Raw genomic sequence first — 17,961 nt, 5'->3', positions numbered from 1 at the left:
TATGAGTCCGACGGAGTCTTCACATTTGAAACATACTAAAAATCAACAAATCTATGGTTGTTTCTCTAAAATTTCCATAAAAGTCAAGGCTTTGTTTGCTTTAATTCAGTTGCTTCATATCAACATTGTCCATTCATAATAGACAAAAATATGGGATCTATTCATTTTTTTTAATGCATGTATAAAAATCATACTTATGAATGATGATTAAAATTATATTAAAAACTAATAGACAAAAAAATAATGGGAGAGAACCAAACCTAAAAGTATCACCAAAGCATTTAATAAGCTTGGAAACAATTATAATTTGTGTAATGAAAAACTTAAATAAAAAATTAAACATGGTAATAAAACTATAACATAAAAAGAGTAAAATTGAAAATTATTTTCAGTAAATTTTCTCACATATAAGTAGTTACGATCATGTTTCTTTTATTTTTATATCTTTTACGAAGTAAGATAAATTAAGACAGATCCTAAGATAATTCAAATATCAAATAAACATGATATATCATGCAAGTGTCACATGTTTTAGTTTTGAGCCTAGCAATTGTGCGATCTTAGATCGGAAACTTACGTTCAAATATGTCTAAGCCAACCTTTAATAAAGCTGAGTGAGTATGGACACAAAAAAAATAATTGAAAAAAGAATACAAAATCTTTTATTGTTAAAAAAATATGATTTTCTACTGATATACTTGAATATTTTGAGTGGCTTACAATATTATTAACTCTTATTATCCATGCAACCCTGTACCAGTTATTATAGTGGATCATGACAGTATGCACAATTTCCCATGTAGTTCCACCCACTATAAGATAGTAACAAAGTAAGAGGCAAGAAAGTAACTTCATAGGCTTTTAGATTTAAACATAGAAAAGTTATATGCTATTGAAATACTTTCTTGGATCAAATGTTGAATTGGTATCAAATGGATATATAAATCTTTCAAAGTCAGATGTTTAAAACAAAGGAAAAGTAATAGGTATGTTAATGAGCGTCTCATTAAATAATTAAGTTAAGTTTCATTTTTTAAATAAATTATATATAAATTAGAGTTATTGACTCAAATGTAGATTAAATAATTTTAAATACAATATAAAAAAATAAGAATAAAATATGAAATCAATATGATTTAAAATTTTAATAAAAATCATATATGTATCTAATAAAAATAATAAAAATATCTTATATTTATCATCATGATATAAATTATGATATAATAATTTTATATTTTATATTTATTTAATATAAAATAATTATAATATAATTAAACGAATTACCTAATATACTCCAACGTGGTTGAAAAATGCATGCGTTTCTACGATAAAAATGGGTTTAGAATATCTCCTTTTTAAAGAAAAGAAGTTCTTATATTTGGGCTTACCTTCCGCCAAATTAAAATCCAAAACTTATTTAAAAGAGCCCAAATCGAGGCCCAACTTAAACTGTTCTTATTTTTTGCAGATTTTTTGCTGACGTGGACTCTGCCAGCTTTATTTTATACAATACACCGTCGACTGATATTAAGTCAAAAAGCCTCACTAATGTACGGTCTTGTCTGTACGGTTCCTAAATTTTACGCATCTAAGGGTGCACTTTTTGTCATTCAAAATTAGCCTTTGACCTAATCGCTGCGGACGTACAACTAGATACAGCAAAAATTTAGAAAGATTAGAATAGACCTGCGCCGTAGCTGAATAAAACTCCTTAAACCTTCCCTCTATTAAAGTCAGAAGATATTTGCCCTTTTCTTCCTCGGAACTCTTAAACCCTAGCCGTTTGTTGATTTCTGTCTCTAACACAAATTTCATTGCTTTTTTTCTTCTTAAAGGTAAAGATTACCGCGTTTGCCTGTACGAGTTTGATTCTTTGTATTCATTTATTGGATTTTTCTTGAGAAATTTATGTTTTTTAACGTTTAGACTGTGATGCCCTTTGGATTTATGATTTTGATTTGTTTTGATCTGTTGGTTTTTTGAGTTAATCTGTTAATTTATTGATTTTTGTTATGGGTTTTTCTTTTATTTTTTTTTTGTTTGTAAATTTCAAGTTTCATGTCTCTTTGGCCATGGAGAAATTATAACATAAATGCTATAGTATTGCTGGGGAGCGTTTCAGTTATTCTAAGCATAGCCTAGCCTGGAGTGCCTTGGTGTATTAACTGTGGAGAGTGGGAAATAACAGGATCCATGTCTTGCTGCTAATTTCAGTTCGACTATTTTTTTACACCATAAGACTGCGTCTTTATGGCCTGAAAGATGTTTGCCTATGATTCTGTAAATAGGGAGCATAGTACTTCGTTTTTGTGGGGGCTAAATGCTCAATGTTTGATTGCTTTTAATGAACTGTGTCTGCAGTCGTAACTTTGTAGCAGTTTTTCCTGCTTTTGTTTTGGTAATACAAATTTTTGCGTATCCAAAAAAAAAAAAAAGAAAATGAGAAATTACACTATAAATGATTTCTATCAAGTGAGTTATATATCCAACAAATTAGATAGCAACATGTCATTAAAACTTGTAATGTTATTATGAATGGGTTTCTACACTTTTTTGGAATAATATATCTTGTTTATGTGGGATATATGTAACAAGTTTTTACATTGTCCTTGGTTGTTAAAGAGAGGGGAGAGTTGATTGAAGAAAAATGGGAGCTGGGAAGTTAACCATTTTTTCTTAATAGTAATATACTTGACAAGTTAAAATTTTTTATGAGATTTTAAACCCTTTCAGCTAGAATTTAATAGGATTTGTTCTTGGGTTTGCTAATGGTTTCATATTGTTATGTTTTTTTTCCATGTGTATGCTTTGTTTTGGTTAGTAATTGGGATATCTAGCTTTCAACTAACTTGCCATTTTGTTTTTGTTTGTGTGGCTTGGTGATGCTTTTGCCAAAAAAAAAAGGTACAGTCAAGCATTATAATGGCATTTTCTAGCAAACTTGGAAGCCTTTTGAGGCAAAATGGGCAAATCCCGATGACATCCTTTCTTAACTCTATTCGCTGCATGTCAACATCAGGCAAAAAGCTTTTTATTGGAGGTATTAATACAGATTGGATTGTTGGTCGAAGATTAGACTTGGATGTCAATTATTGTATACTTGACTTGAATCTATGGTTCTTAGGTCTTTCATATGGAACTGATGATCAGTCTCTCAAGGAAGCATTTTCTGGATTTGGCGATGTCACTGAAGGTGAGTTGCATTGGTAAAGCAAAAGATACTATTAAGCTTTTGACATTTTTATTAAGTTGACTATTTTAGTCATGAATATTAAATAGGATCTTGCATTTCTTGTCAAGCAGATGAATTGAGGTTTTTTTTTGGTCCAACACGTTAAGTAGTACCTAGCAGAAATGTATTTTCTTTATTCCGTCTTTCATCAGCTGCTAGTTACTTATAATAACGAACAATGAGTGATTGGCATCGATAATGTGCTTGATAGGTGTTTGCTGTTGTTCATTTATTGGGTGTCTTGGATACGGAACACATAGTTAGGCATATCTGGGCTCTATGCTATATATGTTGTTAATTTATCTTGTAGATTGTTGTATGGTATATCTCTATCTTTCTTGGAGTTTTCTCATAGAAGTTGAATAATGATGAGCGCAAGTGAGCTGTTGCATTGTGTTTTAATTGACATTATGACAAGTTGGACTTGTCTTGCCTGATTAGTTATTTTGGCCCATGAACTTTGTGTTTTTTATGGCATTGAGGATGTTATCTATTATAGTACTTGCTTCTGTTCATGTTCTCATTCTCTGATTTATGTTGATCAGCTAAGATCATCACCGATAGAGACACTGGGAGATCTAGGGGCTTCGGTTTTGTTAACTTTGCTGATGATGAATCTGCCAGCAATGCCTTGTCAGCCATGGATGGTCAGGTGAGGAAAAAAATTACTGATACGTGGAACATGTTTCTGGTGAATTACTTATTGACTATTTTGTACTGAAATTGCAGGAACTCAATGGGAGAAATATTCGGGTAAGTTATGCCACTGAAAGACCGAGTGGCCCTAGATCTTTTGGTGGCAATGGTGGTTTCCGTGGTGATGGAGGCTTTGGAGGTGGATTTAGAGGGGACTCTGGTTACTAGGCTCTTGCATCAGAATCTATCCCTGGGCGTAATTCTATAGCTAGTTTAGATTTGATTGTCTTTATTTATTTTCAAGGTTTGCTGAACTTAAGCAACTACTTTATGCTATTGGGTCAAATTTTACCCATAGTTGCATGTTATTACTAAATATGTATTGGCAAGGTAAACTTTTGACTTTGCTTTGTGCGAATCCAATGTGCATGTCATTGCATTACATGTATTGTGGTTGAAGTATCTTAACTCTTGCTTGTTGCAGGGGAATTTTGTGGTGTCTGCTTGCATTAAGGTTAATCCGACCTTAATTACAGGTAGGCTCACAGGCCACAGCCTAGTTTAAGGGTGCAAAATATGATGATTTATAATCATCCATTAGCATCAATGGAGAGCTCTGTATCTCTCATTTGAGTTTTATACTCTGTTGGTTTTGACACTTGAGTTGGGGGGTGGGGGGTGGGGGACGGATAACCCAATTGAATGTGGGGTTCTTTTCCTTGGATTAATTGTTTATGATTGAAGGGGGGAAGAAATAAAAGAGAAAGCTCAACTTTTTGTGAGATGTGAAGTTCTTGTTCTACTAGATATTGCACTTTCTCTTTTGAGTTTGTATGTGTAATTCCAATTTGCAATGATAAATTACACTTCCCTTTCTTTTTCCCTTATTAACATAATGTTATCTCCCTCAATCATTCGATGTTAAAGCATTTGTCCTTTTAAGACATCTGTCTTGCAGTGTTCTGGAGGCAACATTACCTTATCCCTTAGGCCTTCAAGGGTAGCCGAATAAAATATGCGTCTTATTTGATTTAGAGCAAGTCAACAACTTGGGTATGCCAAATTGTTAGATTCAAGCACTACCAACGTGGTGCGGGATGGGCATTTTCCATTAGAAAAAGCGCCATGAAAATAGTGAAATGTAATTAATTATAATTTAATATTATATAAGATTTATAAAAAAAATTATTATATAAAGTTTATATTTTTAAATGGTAGAGTTTTACATAATTCTTTGAAATTACAGTAAAAAAAAATATTTATGTAAAATAATCTCACAAAATGGGAACAAGAACAACAAATCCATTTTAAAATATTAAAGATTTTTATGAATTCATAATAAATACATTTTGGACAAGGAATTCATTTTATAAAATTAAATTAATATTAAAGTTTACTACATAGTAATTAAAATAAAATGAGTAAATCTTTATTTAATTATTGATGGATACACAATTATATTTTTATAATTTATCAAGCTGACTAAATTTATTACAATCTTCATATAATTATTTGTAAATTTTTATTATAATCAGATAAAATATCACTTACTGTTGTAATTATGAAATCTCATCAAAATAAAAACTGGCTTGAGAAATGGAGACAAAGTTAAAATCTGATTATGTATAACAGGATGAAATCAAATAAAACTACCTCTATTAATCTTTATTAGTTCTTGTCAGGAATTTCACTTTCAAAAGCTGATTTCAACACGTCGCTGTTTTTTGGTTGGTAAATTATAGAGAGGATTGAAGCTACCGGATCGTATCGTTTCGTATGTAAGGAAATAAAAATTAAAAAAAAAATGCTTCAGTCTCGGAAGTTGGTGCGGGGTGGCTAATGTATGTATATAGGGTTGTTGAGTGGCAACTCTGTCATTTCAGCCACACCAACCCCCACCCGCTTCTCTCTCAAATACTGTCAGCTCAACTTTCCACGATCTCGCACCTCCATCTCTCTCCCCATCTCAAACCCAATTGTGAGTTTCATTTCTTTTTCATATTTTCTGGGAATTGTTGTTTGACATGTATGTTGTAGTTTTGTTCCATGAATTTGGGACAATGTACTACAACAAACCTCGGATATTAGATTTGAAATATTCTGTCTATATTTGGTGGCTTTTGGATTCTTGGCAACGTATAACTTATATTATATCATTTATGTTTTAGCTGATCTGATTTGCTTGAAAAGGGTTGATATTAATTTTCATTTTTATCTTCTTCTGTGTTCTTTTTCAAAGTTAAAGTTTGGATTTTTGCTCTGAATTATCAGTTTTTCTTTCAGATTCGGGTTTGGGTTTGTTTGGTTTCTTTTGCCTTTTTGTTCCTTTCTTGTTTGTTTATTCAAACATCTGAGTTTCATATTCAATTCTTAGTTTAACTTGAAGCTGATGTTGACACCGACTGTCCCAGATCCAGTTTAAGATGAAGGTGATAGAGAAGATCCAGTCTTTGCTAGAGGACCAAGGGAAAGTGGTGTTTTCCTTTGAGTTCTTCCCTCCAAAGACTGAGGATGGAGTAGACAACATGTTTGAGAGGATGGATCGAATGGTTGCTCATAATCCATCATTCTGTGACATTACTTGGGGTGCAGGTGGTTCCACTGCAGATCTCACCCTTGACATTGCTAACAAGATGCAGAATATCATCTGTGTGGAGACCATGATGCACCTCACTTGCACTAACATGCCTGTAGAGAAGATCGACCATGCTCTTCAGACCATCAAGTCTAATGGCATTCAGAATGTTCTTGCCCTCCGAGGTGACCCTCCTCATGGCCAGGACAAGTTCGTCCAGGTTGAAGGTGGCTTCGCCTGTGCCCTTGATCTGGTAAAGCCTTGTTCTTTCTGTTTCTTTTTTCATTTTGTTTTCATTTTTTTAATAAATATGTTACTAACTTTTTTTTCTAAATATTAGGTAAAACATATTAGAGCCAAATATGGTGACTACTTTGGCATAACAGTTGCTGGTTATCCAGGTGCTTTTCATCTTCTTTTATTTATGTCATATTTTGTTGGATTAATTGTATGCTAACAAGACGTTGTTCTTGTGGCTTGTCATTATTAATGGTTTACTTTTTTGCTCAGAGGCACATCCTGATGCTATTGGAAGTGAAGGTGTGGCTACACCTGAAGCTTATCAGAATGATCTTGCTTACTTGAAGAGAAAGGTTTTACTTTAACTCATTAATTAATTGGAAATATTGTTCTAATTTTTAATGTTTCCATTTTTATTTCCATGTATTAGTTAATTTTTGTGCTAAAACCTCTTTAATCTGTAGGTTGATGCGGGAGCTGATCTAATCGTCACTCAACTGTTTTATGATACTGATATCTTTCTCAAATTTGTCAATGACTGTCGCCAAATTGGAATTACATGTCCTATCGTGCCGGGTATTATGCCCATTAATAACTATAAGGGTTTCTTGCGTATGACTGGCTTTTGCAAAACTAAGGTATGTGGCGTAACCTGTTTCACTTTTGTATAACAAACATTGCGATTTTTATCATGCATTTGACCTTCATTTCCATATAGTCTGAGAAAATTATGCTCAGGTATTTTTGAGCCTTTCAACAGGTATCCATTGGTAACTTTTTGAAAAGGTTTATGTAATAGTTGGATATTCTACTTTCCATAATTCATTTTTGAAAAAGGTACTAGCCAGTTTTTCAAATAATTCCATAAGCAGCATCCTCTGCCTCTTGGCCTAGTGGCCATGGAAGCTGTAAAGAGGACATGGGGTCCTGGTTTCGAGTCAGGACCTCCTCCCCTTTCCCCCTAAGGGTTATGCACTCCTGTAGACTAAAAAAATTTCCGTAAGCAGTGGAGATGTGCACATTGAGGTACACCCATGCTTATAGAAGAACGTGGTGCATTGTTTGCAGAAAGGAAATGAATACAGTATCAGTCTTCTCAAAGGCTAAAAGTTCTAAGATTTTGGAGGTCCCTAATTTGGATGGGTATCCCATGTCATCACAATGCACTGTCTGGGCTGTTTTTTCGCAACTATTTATTTAATATGTTGATTATGATTACTTAGAAGAGTGGAGATGGAAGGCTATTGTTAATATTTTTGAATGTAACATCTGCATCTAATGGCTCATTGTAGATACCAGATGAGATTACTGCTGCCTTAGAACCTATCAAGGACAATGAAGAAGCTGTCAAATCCTATGGGATTCACCTTGGAACAGAAATGTGCCGCAAGATTTTAGCTCATGGGATTAAGACATTGCACCTCTATACGTTAAACATGGAGAAATCTGCATTAGCTATTCTAATGGTTGGTTCTTATTATCCTATATTTCATCATATCTTTGGCATGTCGAAGATGTTATTATGGAATATCATCTGATTTCTTGAACTTTGAAATTTAAAAAGAAAATCTTAAATAAATATGTAGTTCAAAATTTCTTTCTTCCTCAAATTGAACAAATTCAAGGCCAATGAAAACTCTTGAACTATATGTTTTTGCTAATTTAAGAAAAACCTTAAAACAATCTATTGGTTTGTGTCTTACTTTCTCATAGATTATTTTCAAATAATCAAGTGAATATCAGTTGAAATAATGAAGAAAAGTAAAGACATGCAAGCACAGAATAAGATTGGGATTTACTTGCAAATTTCATTTAAGTGATTTATTATTGTTCAATCAATTTAAGATAAGGAAATTTCTTTTCCTCAATTGGAAGTAATTGAGAGATGAACATTGAAAATAGCTTTGGCTATATTCATTTGCCCATGCTGAATCATAGGTTTATGTTGGCAGAACCTTGGATTGATTGAAGAGTCCAAAATTTCTAGGTTTTTACCTTGGAGACGCCCTGCAAATGTTTTTCGAGTTAAAGAAGATGTTCGCCCAATATTTTGGTATGTGGTAAATGTTGAACTTCCCTGTTATTGGCTAGCTGGAAGCAGTTTACTGGATTGTACAATAATGGTTGAATTTTCCTGGATATCTGATCTTTCTGGCTAATTATGGCAGGGCTAACCGTCCGAAGAGTTACATATCCAGGACTATTGGTTGGGACCAGTACCCACATGGTCGATGGGGTGATTCTCGAAATCCATCATATGGTGCACTATCCGACTATCAGGTATGCAAAATGGTGAACTTTGCACTTTCTTTGTTTCTTATCAATGATACTCAAAATATCTTCGATCCATTCAATTTCTGTTGGAGAAAGTGTAACTACTATTTGTTTATTCGTCAATCTTGGTTTGCACAATAACAAGTTGATGCTCATATCCTTCAATCTCTTGAACTATTTCATCTGTTATGGGTGCATAAAATTAACATGTTTATTTGATGGTAGATTGTATGGCTATGAACTTTGTGTTAATAGTTTCCTTTAGAGCTTAAATGATAATAGCAGACTTGTACCTACATGCTAGATCTTATTATAAGTTATTGGATGCTTATGAGATCTTATTTCAGTAACAAGCACATTAGAAAAGTAGGATTTGGTGGAGGGTTTAATCAACTGGGGGGTTGTTTGATAGGCAGGCTATTACAAAGATCAGCTTTTAGTAGAATTTGGAGAAATTTTTTGATTGGATTCTGAAGGGCTGGTCCTTGAGTGCTGAAACATGAAGAAAAAGTGTAGAAAATAAAAAGGAGAACGGATAGTGTCCCTGTATCAGTTCATGTAGGCTCCTAGGGATCCCACCTCTTATTTATAGGATGTATCACTAATCTCACCATACTGAGGAACCAAAAACAAAAAATGAGTTGTATACTCCATTCACAAGTTTTTCTTGAAAATGGAAGGAATGAAATATGAGTTGGTACTTAATGAATGATGACTTTCATTTTATTTTCATAGTGCCTGATCTTTGCATCACATTGGACAATTGAATGAAGCAAAATCTTTAACGCTTATTGACAAAATTGTATTTTTTGAGATTATTAATTACTATATATTACATTGGGTCTTCTTTGTTTTATTTATATATTGATTATTTGTTTGAAATGATCACCTTACTTCAGTTGGTGAGCTCTGTTTTTATGCTTTGTGCCTTGACCGATGTAAGGGAGTTACTAGAGTGCACCTTGCACCTTTGACAACAACAAATCGAATGTGTTGGTTGTACAATTATGACTTAAAAACTAACTGGGTTAACTTGTTACCAAGTACATTTGGGAATCTGGCCAACAAATGAAAACCTGTCAAGGAGTTCGTGGTGTGAATTTATTGTTCCTTGTTTGTGTGGATTTGGAATGGAGACCCTATAGATCATAATGGAACCTCCGTTGTATGGTAAATACTAATTGTTCATATGAATATAATAAATAGTTAAATATTTGATTTTTCTATGTATTAAATTTTCCAATTCATGAACATTTGTTTTCATGTAAGAAGTACCCTTTTTATTTTTTTTATGATATCCCTTTATGCTGAAGTGGTGATATGTTGAGTAATGAGAACTATTGTTTAGTTGAGAAAATGTCCTTATTTCTTTTTTTTTTTTTTGATGGTGTTACCTGTGTATGACCAAAATTGATCTAATTTCTCAATAGTTTATGAGGCCTCGTGCACGTGACAAGAAACTTTATCAAGAATGGGCTACCCCATTAAAATGTATTGATGATATTCAAGAGGTAGAACTTTTAGCTTGGTGTCTATTTAGTCTTTTCTCTTTTTAAGTCTACCGGATATAATTATGATATTGTTTCTCTGGAACTGGTGTTTATCAGAAATTTAAAAATTATTGTCTGGGTAAGTTGAGAAGTAGTCCTTGGTCAGAGTTGGATGGGCTTCAGCCAGAGACAAAGGTTATACATGAACAGCTAGGAAGGATCAATTTGAAGGGTTTCCTTACCATCAATAGCCAGCCAGCTGTCAATGGGGAATGCTCTGATTCTCCATCTGTTGGTAAGTACTAGTATCTGACTTGCTTTTTCTTATGTATCCTCTAATTTGGTCGAACAGAATGATTCTGTTGCCCCACCCCCTCCAAAAAAAAAAAAAAATACTGCAATCCGGTTTTGTCTTATATTTGAGTTAATTGAATGCGATATATGTTTTATTGGATAAGTTAAAAGGAACTGGTTTTTGAATTTAATTTAGCACAGAGTCATCAGATATTATGGAAAAACAGGCAGATGTGTTGGTAAAGAATTAAGAGCCTTTGATTTCTCAGTTTTATTTCTCCATTTGTACCAAGTGTTGGATTTTTGTTCCTTTGTTCATATATATAAATAAATAAATAAATAAATAAATATACATATATATATGTAGGCGCAGGATAGTAGTTTGCCTGAGTATGCAGTTGGTTGAGAACTCCTTGATGTGCTTCGGGCAGGACAACTCCTTGCGCTCTTGTCCCCTTCCCTTAGCTTCCACTTCTCATTGTAAAGCTGGTGCTATGTCTGGTCTAACTTTTTTTCGTTCAACTGCTTGCAGGTTGGGGTGGCCCTGGAGGGTATGTTTACCAGAAGGCTTATCTTGAGTTTTTCTGCTCAATGGAAAAATTAGATGCACTTGTCAACAAATGCAAGACCTTCTCATCTGTTACTTACTTTGCCGTCAACAAAAAAGGGAATTTGTTATCAAACATTGGCCTGACAGATGTTAATGCAGTAACTTGGGGAGTCTTCCCTGCTAAAGAAATAATCCAGCCAACTGTGGTGGATCCTGCCAGCTTCATGGTGTGGAAGGATGAAGCATTCGAAATCTGGTCAAGATCATGGGCTGCCTTGTACCCGGACGGTGATCCATCTAAAAAATTCCTCGAAGAGGTTAACTAATGAACCTATGCAATCTCGACAGTTATTGGTCACTTTCACGCTCACTCAAGCAACTTCATTTCTCTCAGGATTGAGCACTATAATCATAATACAATGCTTTCCTTTCCATTTTTGCAGATTCAAAGCAGCTACTATTTAGTCAGCTTGGTAGATAACGATTACATGAGTGGTGATATTTTTGCTGTTTTTGAAGATCTTTGAAGATTACACGCTCTGCTATGCTCAACTCATCATATCTCGTAAGCCCCTTTTATGGCTGTCTTTCTCCATATATTATTTATAGGTTTTTTTTGCCTTTGGTGTTTGAATTGTAACCTTATTTGTAATAATGACATTATCAAACACGAAAAGAAAAAAAAATTGTAATAATAACTCAATTGGAATTTGACACATTTCCTTCTTCATTCATGATGCAAATTGTAATCTCTGAAGTCATGATTATTATTTTGTTATCACATGGCAACGTAAAAAAGCTTATTTTAAGTGACCTTTCTAAAGGATTATCTGTCCAGTTCTTAAATCTACCAGTGATCTCACTATTAGTTTATTGAATTAGAATTTAAAAAATAAATGAATTTTTAAAAAATAATTAAAAATTTAAAAAATTATTAATAGATTGTGCTTGATCTAGCACGAAAAATAATATTATGTTTGGCATCGTACAATTTATGAATATTATGTATCATATATTATACTGTATCTTATCTTTAATTTTTATGAATCGTACTAATATATTATAATATGTTAAAAATTAATATTACACTAACACAAAAATTAATAATTAAATGGATTATACAGACCTAGCTCAATCCATTTGACACCCCTAATTGTATCGAGGTTGGGAGCCAGGACGCTATTTATGTATCTCATTCATTATTTTTGTGTCTACCTTTTTCGGAGGCTGTGATTACCGATCAGTGAGGGAAATTGTAACATGGAATTAATGGCTGCCGTTTATGCGAAAAGTAAAGATGAGCCCAAGATACAATGAAAATGAAAAAAAGAGAAATTTTTTTTGTTAATTTTTCATGCTATGTTATGTATAATTATTTCATATATTTTGACAAAAATTATTAAAATTAATATATAGTATTTCATATACTTGCAATTACATTTTTGTTAATTTTTTGTTACATTATGCGCGTTGTATTTTTTATTAATCATTTGATTAATTTATTATAATATATAGATTTTTTAAAAAATATTTAAAATAGAAAATAACTTAATTTTAATTTTTTGTTTTTTTTATATATTTTTTTATTTAATTATGGATAAAAATTTATAAAATTCAAAACTCATAAACTTTCACTTATTCAATTCAACATCAACTCAACGTGTCTTAATCCAATCAAAGTCCAATATACTATTACCTACCAAATGTAATAATTTATTTCTGTTCTTTATCTACCAATAATTATTTGACAATAAAAAAGTAATTTGATAACTCACAATTCAATTGAAAATTATTATCTTATTTATTAATTTATGAGCGAAAAAGGTATTAACAACTTAAAAATGTCCATCCAAAGACATTATTGAATAATTTTATATTATTTTAAAAGGTTTTAGCTAAATTGTATTTTATTTTTAATTAAACTTTATTATTTAAAATTTTAAAAAAATTTTAAAATTTCTCCAATATTATGATAAAATTTTCAGAAAATTTTTCCATTTGTTTTTTTATTTTTTATTTTGAAGAGGTTTAAAAAAGTTTATTTATTTTTATTTTGATTTTACCAACATTTATTTTTTACTAAATAATTTATTAAAAATAAATAAAAATTTATATTGAAATATTTTCAAAATCTTTCCAGCACTTTTTGTAACAATTTTGTTTTAATTTTATTATTGGAATAATTTTATTTATCTTAAAAAATTTATAAAATTTACATGATACAAATAATTAAAAATAATTATAAAAAATTATATAGTTATTTGTCTAATCCATATTTTTAGTTTTTTTTTTTATATTTTCAAATAATTAAATTATGTTCTTAATATAAAATTTAAAATATTTATATAAATAAAAAATCAACAAATAACAAAAAATTAAAACTAAAAAGAAAATGTAAGTAAGGGATAGTTTTAATTGTTTGTATCCTATAACATTGAATGCATCTGAACATGTTTTATATTAGGCTTTAAAACAACTCATGTGAGAGGTCCAGAAAGGTTGCTTCAAGTTTAATTATTGTCTCTTAAAGGAAAATCTTACTTATTTTTGCTATGAATTAATTTTAGCTTTATTTTTTATTTTTTACTTTTTATTTTCCAAAAAAGATTCATATATTTTCAAAAAACGTGAGTTCTAAGAAACTTGGTAGGGAATTTCGGCACTAGAAATTTCAGAAAGTCAACTGAAATCAACCAATGCTCTTAAACGAATACTTTCATTGACTACAAATTATCTTTTTTTTTTTTATATATGTTAAATACTAAATCTTTTTTTTTTAATTTTTTTAGTTTGGCATGAATATCCTATTTCTAATTATTAGTCATAATTTTTTTGATAAATTATTAGTTATAATTAATTAGGCATATATATAATTTAATAATGAAAAACCAATTGTTTCGTCGGAAGTTTTCATGATCTTTTAACAAATATTTATGCAGCACTTGTCTGTCTGTCTGTCTGTCTGTCTGTCTATTAGAATACAAATTTATGAACCCTAAGCCAAACCAAACTTTATTTGTCGTTTGATCTTTGATCTTAAAAAATATTGGTGTTAAGTTTTTAGCACAAAATAAAAATTACGAGGGATAGACATTCATCATTGATCATTTACTAATAATCCTGAGTTAAGTTTTAATCATAAGTCGAAAATTTATTACAATTAAATACAAATAAAATATTACAATTATTATATTATAATTCATATCAATACATAATAAATATAAAATATATTTTTATTTTTATTTTTATTAAATTTATATAATTTTTATTAAAATTTTAAACCGTTTAACTTAAAATTATTTGGTTTTTCATGCTATAAAGCTACAGCTTCATCTCAAACATAAAAAAGTAACATGTTTCTTAAGATCAATCTGTAATATTCTTCAATTTCAAAATGATATTTATTAAAATAAAATCAATTGTTTTTATTAATGAAAAAAGTTCAGGATTTGAACCAACTCTGCTTAATAACAACAATGGATTTTCATTGTGAAAATCATTTGTTAGGATTATCTTAAATATACGATCTGTAATTACTTATTTTAAATTATTAGATATGATATATTTTTATTTTATGGGATTGAACAATTTATTTACTTCGAATTTTTTTTTTACAAAAAAAAATGAATTTCCAGTTTTTTTTTTTTAAATCAAAGTAATTATCCTTAAATCAGAGAATCCCACCCATTTTCATTCATATCAAAGCTTCACTAATGCAAATAATGAAATTTACACCTCATCTCATCCCCCTCTTGCATTCCTTAAATGCAAAATTAATTATGACCAAAACAATGATCAAAACAGGATAACAACACTCACAAACTTTAATTAATCTAATCGATAAGGAAAATAATTTTATTTTTTTTGTCAAGTTCAATATTTGTCAATTTCAATCATTATGAGAAATCAAAATATTCTGCAAAATATAAAATCATTTTAAAAAATTAAATTCAAATAAAATCGAAGAATATGAGGATGATATTTAAAAATAATAATAACATACATAATAACTAAAAAATAATAAAAAGAAAAATAAATGCATAAACAAATTGCTGTCATCATTTTTTTTTCTTTTTATATGAAAATCAACGGTCAAGATCTGCATTCTTTCCAGCAGACCCTACCACATTATTACACTTCATCTCCACAGATCTACACCTTTCTCTCCCTTTCTTAATTATCTCTTCTTTTTTTTTCACATTTATCATTTTCTATAACATCAAATCTATATCTATATGCTACATGAAAAACAAGCTGCAACAATTTGATCCTTTTTACATCAGTAGGACCACAACAATAACTCTAAAAAAGAAAAAGAAGAAAATTCATGACGAAAAGGGAAAATAAGAAGAAATTAAAGGGGTGGAAAGAAAAAAAAAAGGGGGGGGGGGGCTAACCATGTGAATGATGATGAAGATCAATGTTCTTAGCCGGATTCTTTGGTATTTTGAGTTTCCTTTTTTACCCTCGGCTGAATTCCAAAATAACTAACGTACCATTTGACAAATTTCCTCAACCCGGTGGCCAAATCTGTGGTGGGTTTGTATCCAAAATCCTTATAGGCTAAGGTCACATTGGCATGTGTGAAGGGCACATCCCCATTTCGTGGCATCGTGATCACATGTTTTTTGGCCTTTGTGTTTAGCAATCCTTCCAAGATTGAAACCAATCTCCCAACAGGGACTGGAGAGGTATTCCCCAAATTGTATACTCTTAATTGAGCTGGACCTTTCTTCTTGCCACCACTTCCGGTGCTCTTTTCAGCCGTGTCTAATGCCCCTAAACACCCTTTCACGACGTCGTCAATGTACGTGAAGTCACGCGCCACCTCTTTCTGATCCTGTGTCTGGTAAATGTCAATGGGCTTACCTTGTAGAATATCTTTAGTGAAGAAGAAATAAGCCATGTCGGGTCTTCCCCAGGGCCCATAAACCGTGAAGAATCGCAGTCCCGTAAGGGCAAGACCGTAAATATGGTTGTAAGTGTGGGCAATTTCTTCCCCAGCTTTCTTGGTAGCAGCGTAAAGACTAGCTGGTTGGTCGGTCCTGTCTCGTTCGGAGAATGGGTTTTCAGTGTTGAGGCCATAAACAGAGCTTGAAGAAGCCCAAACAACGGATGGCTGAGGATTGGCTGTTTTGGCTACCTCAAGTAGGTTAACAAAACCTGCAATGTTCGAGCTCACATACGATTGTGGGTTTTGCATGGCGTAACGTACACCGGCCTGAGCTGCTAAGTGAAGTATATGAGTGAAAGGGACGACATCAAAGAGCTTGGTTAACAACGGTGCATCGTTCAAATCACCTTCGACAATGAAAATTTGGTGCTTGGTTAAAAGGTTTTGCCTGGCTCTTTTCAAAGTAGGATCGTAGTAGTCATTAAAGTTGTCTAAACCAAGAACCCCATCACCTCGTTTTTTCAAAGCGAGGCAACAGTGGGAACCAATGAACCCGGCGGCGCCCGTGACTAAAACAGAAAACCCATTGGGTCTACGTGGGGTGGAAGAGTGACGGACTTGTTTTTCCCAGGGGGCGCCGCCGGGAGAGGTGGCTGAAAAAAGAGAAGTAGAGAGGAAACTGTGGTGGTGGCGGTGATGAGGAGGAACATGGTGGGGATTGTCAGAAAGAGGAGGGTAATTGATGGTAAAAAAGAGGATTAAAACTAAAGCAATGAGAAGGGTTACTCGGAAGAGAAGTTTAGAAGAAGCATTTAGCGTTTTTGTGCTGTGAAGTTTTCGGAGATAGCTATTGTATCTCTCTAGTTTCACGGTTTTGCTTGTGTCTGGTGGTGTAGGCATTATTTCTCAAGATTTCTCTGGTTTTGTTTTCAATTGAAGTCTTTTTTGCTGTTTGGGAAGAGAAAAAGGAAATGAGAGAAAAGGGCTCAATGTACTAAAAAAGAGAGCTTGATTTTTGAGGTTGAGCCCTGAATTCGTGAGAGTGTAGGTGGAAGATTATAAAGAGACAGAGAGGGAGAGGAAAGAGGGGCAGGGGCTGGCGTTGGTGTTGGTTGGAGACCACTTCCTTTGTCCGGGTAGTTTTAACCTAGCTTAGATTGCTTCACTATAGATTACAGATGGAAAGTGGGCAATAAATGGGATGACCAAATGGCCCTTGTTTTCATTGATAATTACAATGTGAATCAAATCAATGATCATTGTTATTATTATGCAAATGGGAGGAGATTGAGAATTTTGGCAGCTATCTTCTTCTGTAGGGAAAAACCCATCCCCCCATGTGCTCCTCACGTGATGCAATGTCAACACTAAGACTTTCCATTCAACTTCCAAACTCTCCATATCCCTGTTCCATACCCATGGCAACGTGCACAATTACTAAAAATAGCATCGTTCAATTTGTAAACAAATTGAATTTCATACTCAAAAAATGCTAAATTGGTAATTACTTATTTGACACTCATTTCTAAATTTAGTATACTATAATAATAAAGCAACAAAATATAATTCAGTTAATTTATATAATATTTTTTAAAAAATAATATTTCATATGTTTGAAATTTAAATTTTAATATTTTAATATTTTTTATTTTTACATAATGATTTTTTATGTAAAAATAATATAATAATATACTAATTGGGAAAAAAAAAGTTAGATCATGAGGTAGCATCACTCATTCTAAATAATTTTGATTGGAATCCTTTGGAGTATAAAAA

The 17,961-nt window shown here is 32.0% G+C and overlaps 2 protein-coding genes and 1 pseudogene across 6 annotated transcripts; 2 read left to right on the top strand and 1 right to left on the bottom strand.

The window, feature by feature from the left end:
- Positions 1-1,696: 1,696 nt before the first annotated feature.
- On the top strand, positions 1,697-4,286 carry LOC111307838 (glycine-rich RNA-binding protein 2, mitochondrial-like). 2 transcript variants are annotated; one of them, XM_089751765.1, is made up of 5 exons: positions 1,697-1,835; positions 2,905-3,040; positions 3,125-3,193; positions 3,778-3,884; positions 3,962-4,286. In XM_089751765.1, exons 2-5 carry the CDS (start codon positions 2,923-2,925, stop codon positions 4,094-4,096), a joined length of 429 nt encoding a protein of 142 aa, XP_089607891.1. In that variant the 5' UTR covers positions 1,697-1,835; positions 2,905-2,922; the 3' UTR covers positions 4,097-4,286. The 2 variants fall into 2 exon arrangements, with proteins under 2 accessions (XP_089607891.1, XP_022761856.1); XM_022906121.2 differs by having other exon boundaries at positions 1,703-1,835; positions 2,911-3,040.
- Positions 4,287-5,811: 1,525 nt separating this feature from the next.
- Positions 5,812-12,025, top strand: LOC111307837 (methylenetetrahydrofolate reductase (NADH) 2-like). Of its 3 annotated transcripts, none has more exons than XM_022906119.2 (12): positions 5,812-5,846; positions 6,286-6,696; positions 6,784-6,844; positions 6,954-7,036; positions 7,148-7,321; positions 7,976-8,149; positions 8,636-8,736; positions 8,852-8,963; positions 10,388-10,468; positions 10,565-10,742; positions 11,274-11,608; positions 11,735-12,025. In XM_022906119.2, the coding sequence occupies exons 2-12, from the start codon at positions 6,292-6,294 to the stop codon at positions 11,816-11,818; spliced, it is 1,788 nt and encodes a 595-aa protein (XP_022761854.2). In that variant the 5' UTR covers positions 5,812-5,846; positions 6,286-6,291; the 3' UTR covers positions 11,819-12,025. The 3 variants fall into 3 exon arrangements, with proteins under 3 accessions (XP_022761854.2, XP_022761853.2, XP_022761855.2); XM_022906118.2 differs by having other exon boundaries at positions 6,280-6,696; XM_022906120.2 differs by having other exon boundaries at positions 6,243-6,696.
- Positions 12,026-15,328: 3,303 nt separating this feature from the next.
- LOC111307836 (UDP-glucuronate 4-epimerase 6 pseudogene) lies at positions 15,329-17,318 on the bottom strand (annotated as a pseudogene). The gene has a single exon (XR_016331977.1). The product of XR_016331977.1 is annotated as a UDP-glucuronate 4-epimerase 6 pseudogene (transcript).
- Between the last annotated feature and the right edge of the window lie 643 nt (positions 17,319-17,961).

The sequence above is a fragment of the Durio zibethinus genome, chromosome 22 (genome assembly GCF_047325235.1).
Source record: "Durio zibethinus cultivar Kanyao isolate XHJ-2024 chromosome 22, ASM4732523v1, whole genome shotgun sequence".
In the NCBI taxonomy this organism is placed as follows: domain Eukaryota; kingdom Viridiplantae; phylum Streptophyta; class Magnoliopsida; order Malvales; family Malvaceae; genus Durio; species Durio zibethinus.
The sequence above is the reverse complement of the archived record's forward strand: the minus strand, read 5'-3'. Positions and strand labels throughout refer to the sequence as shown.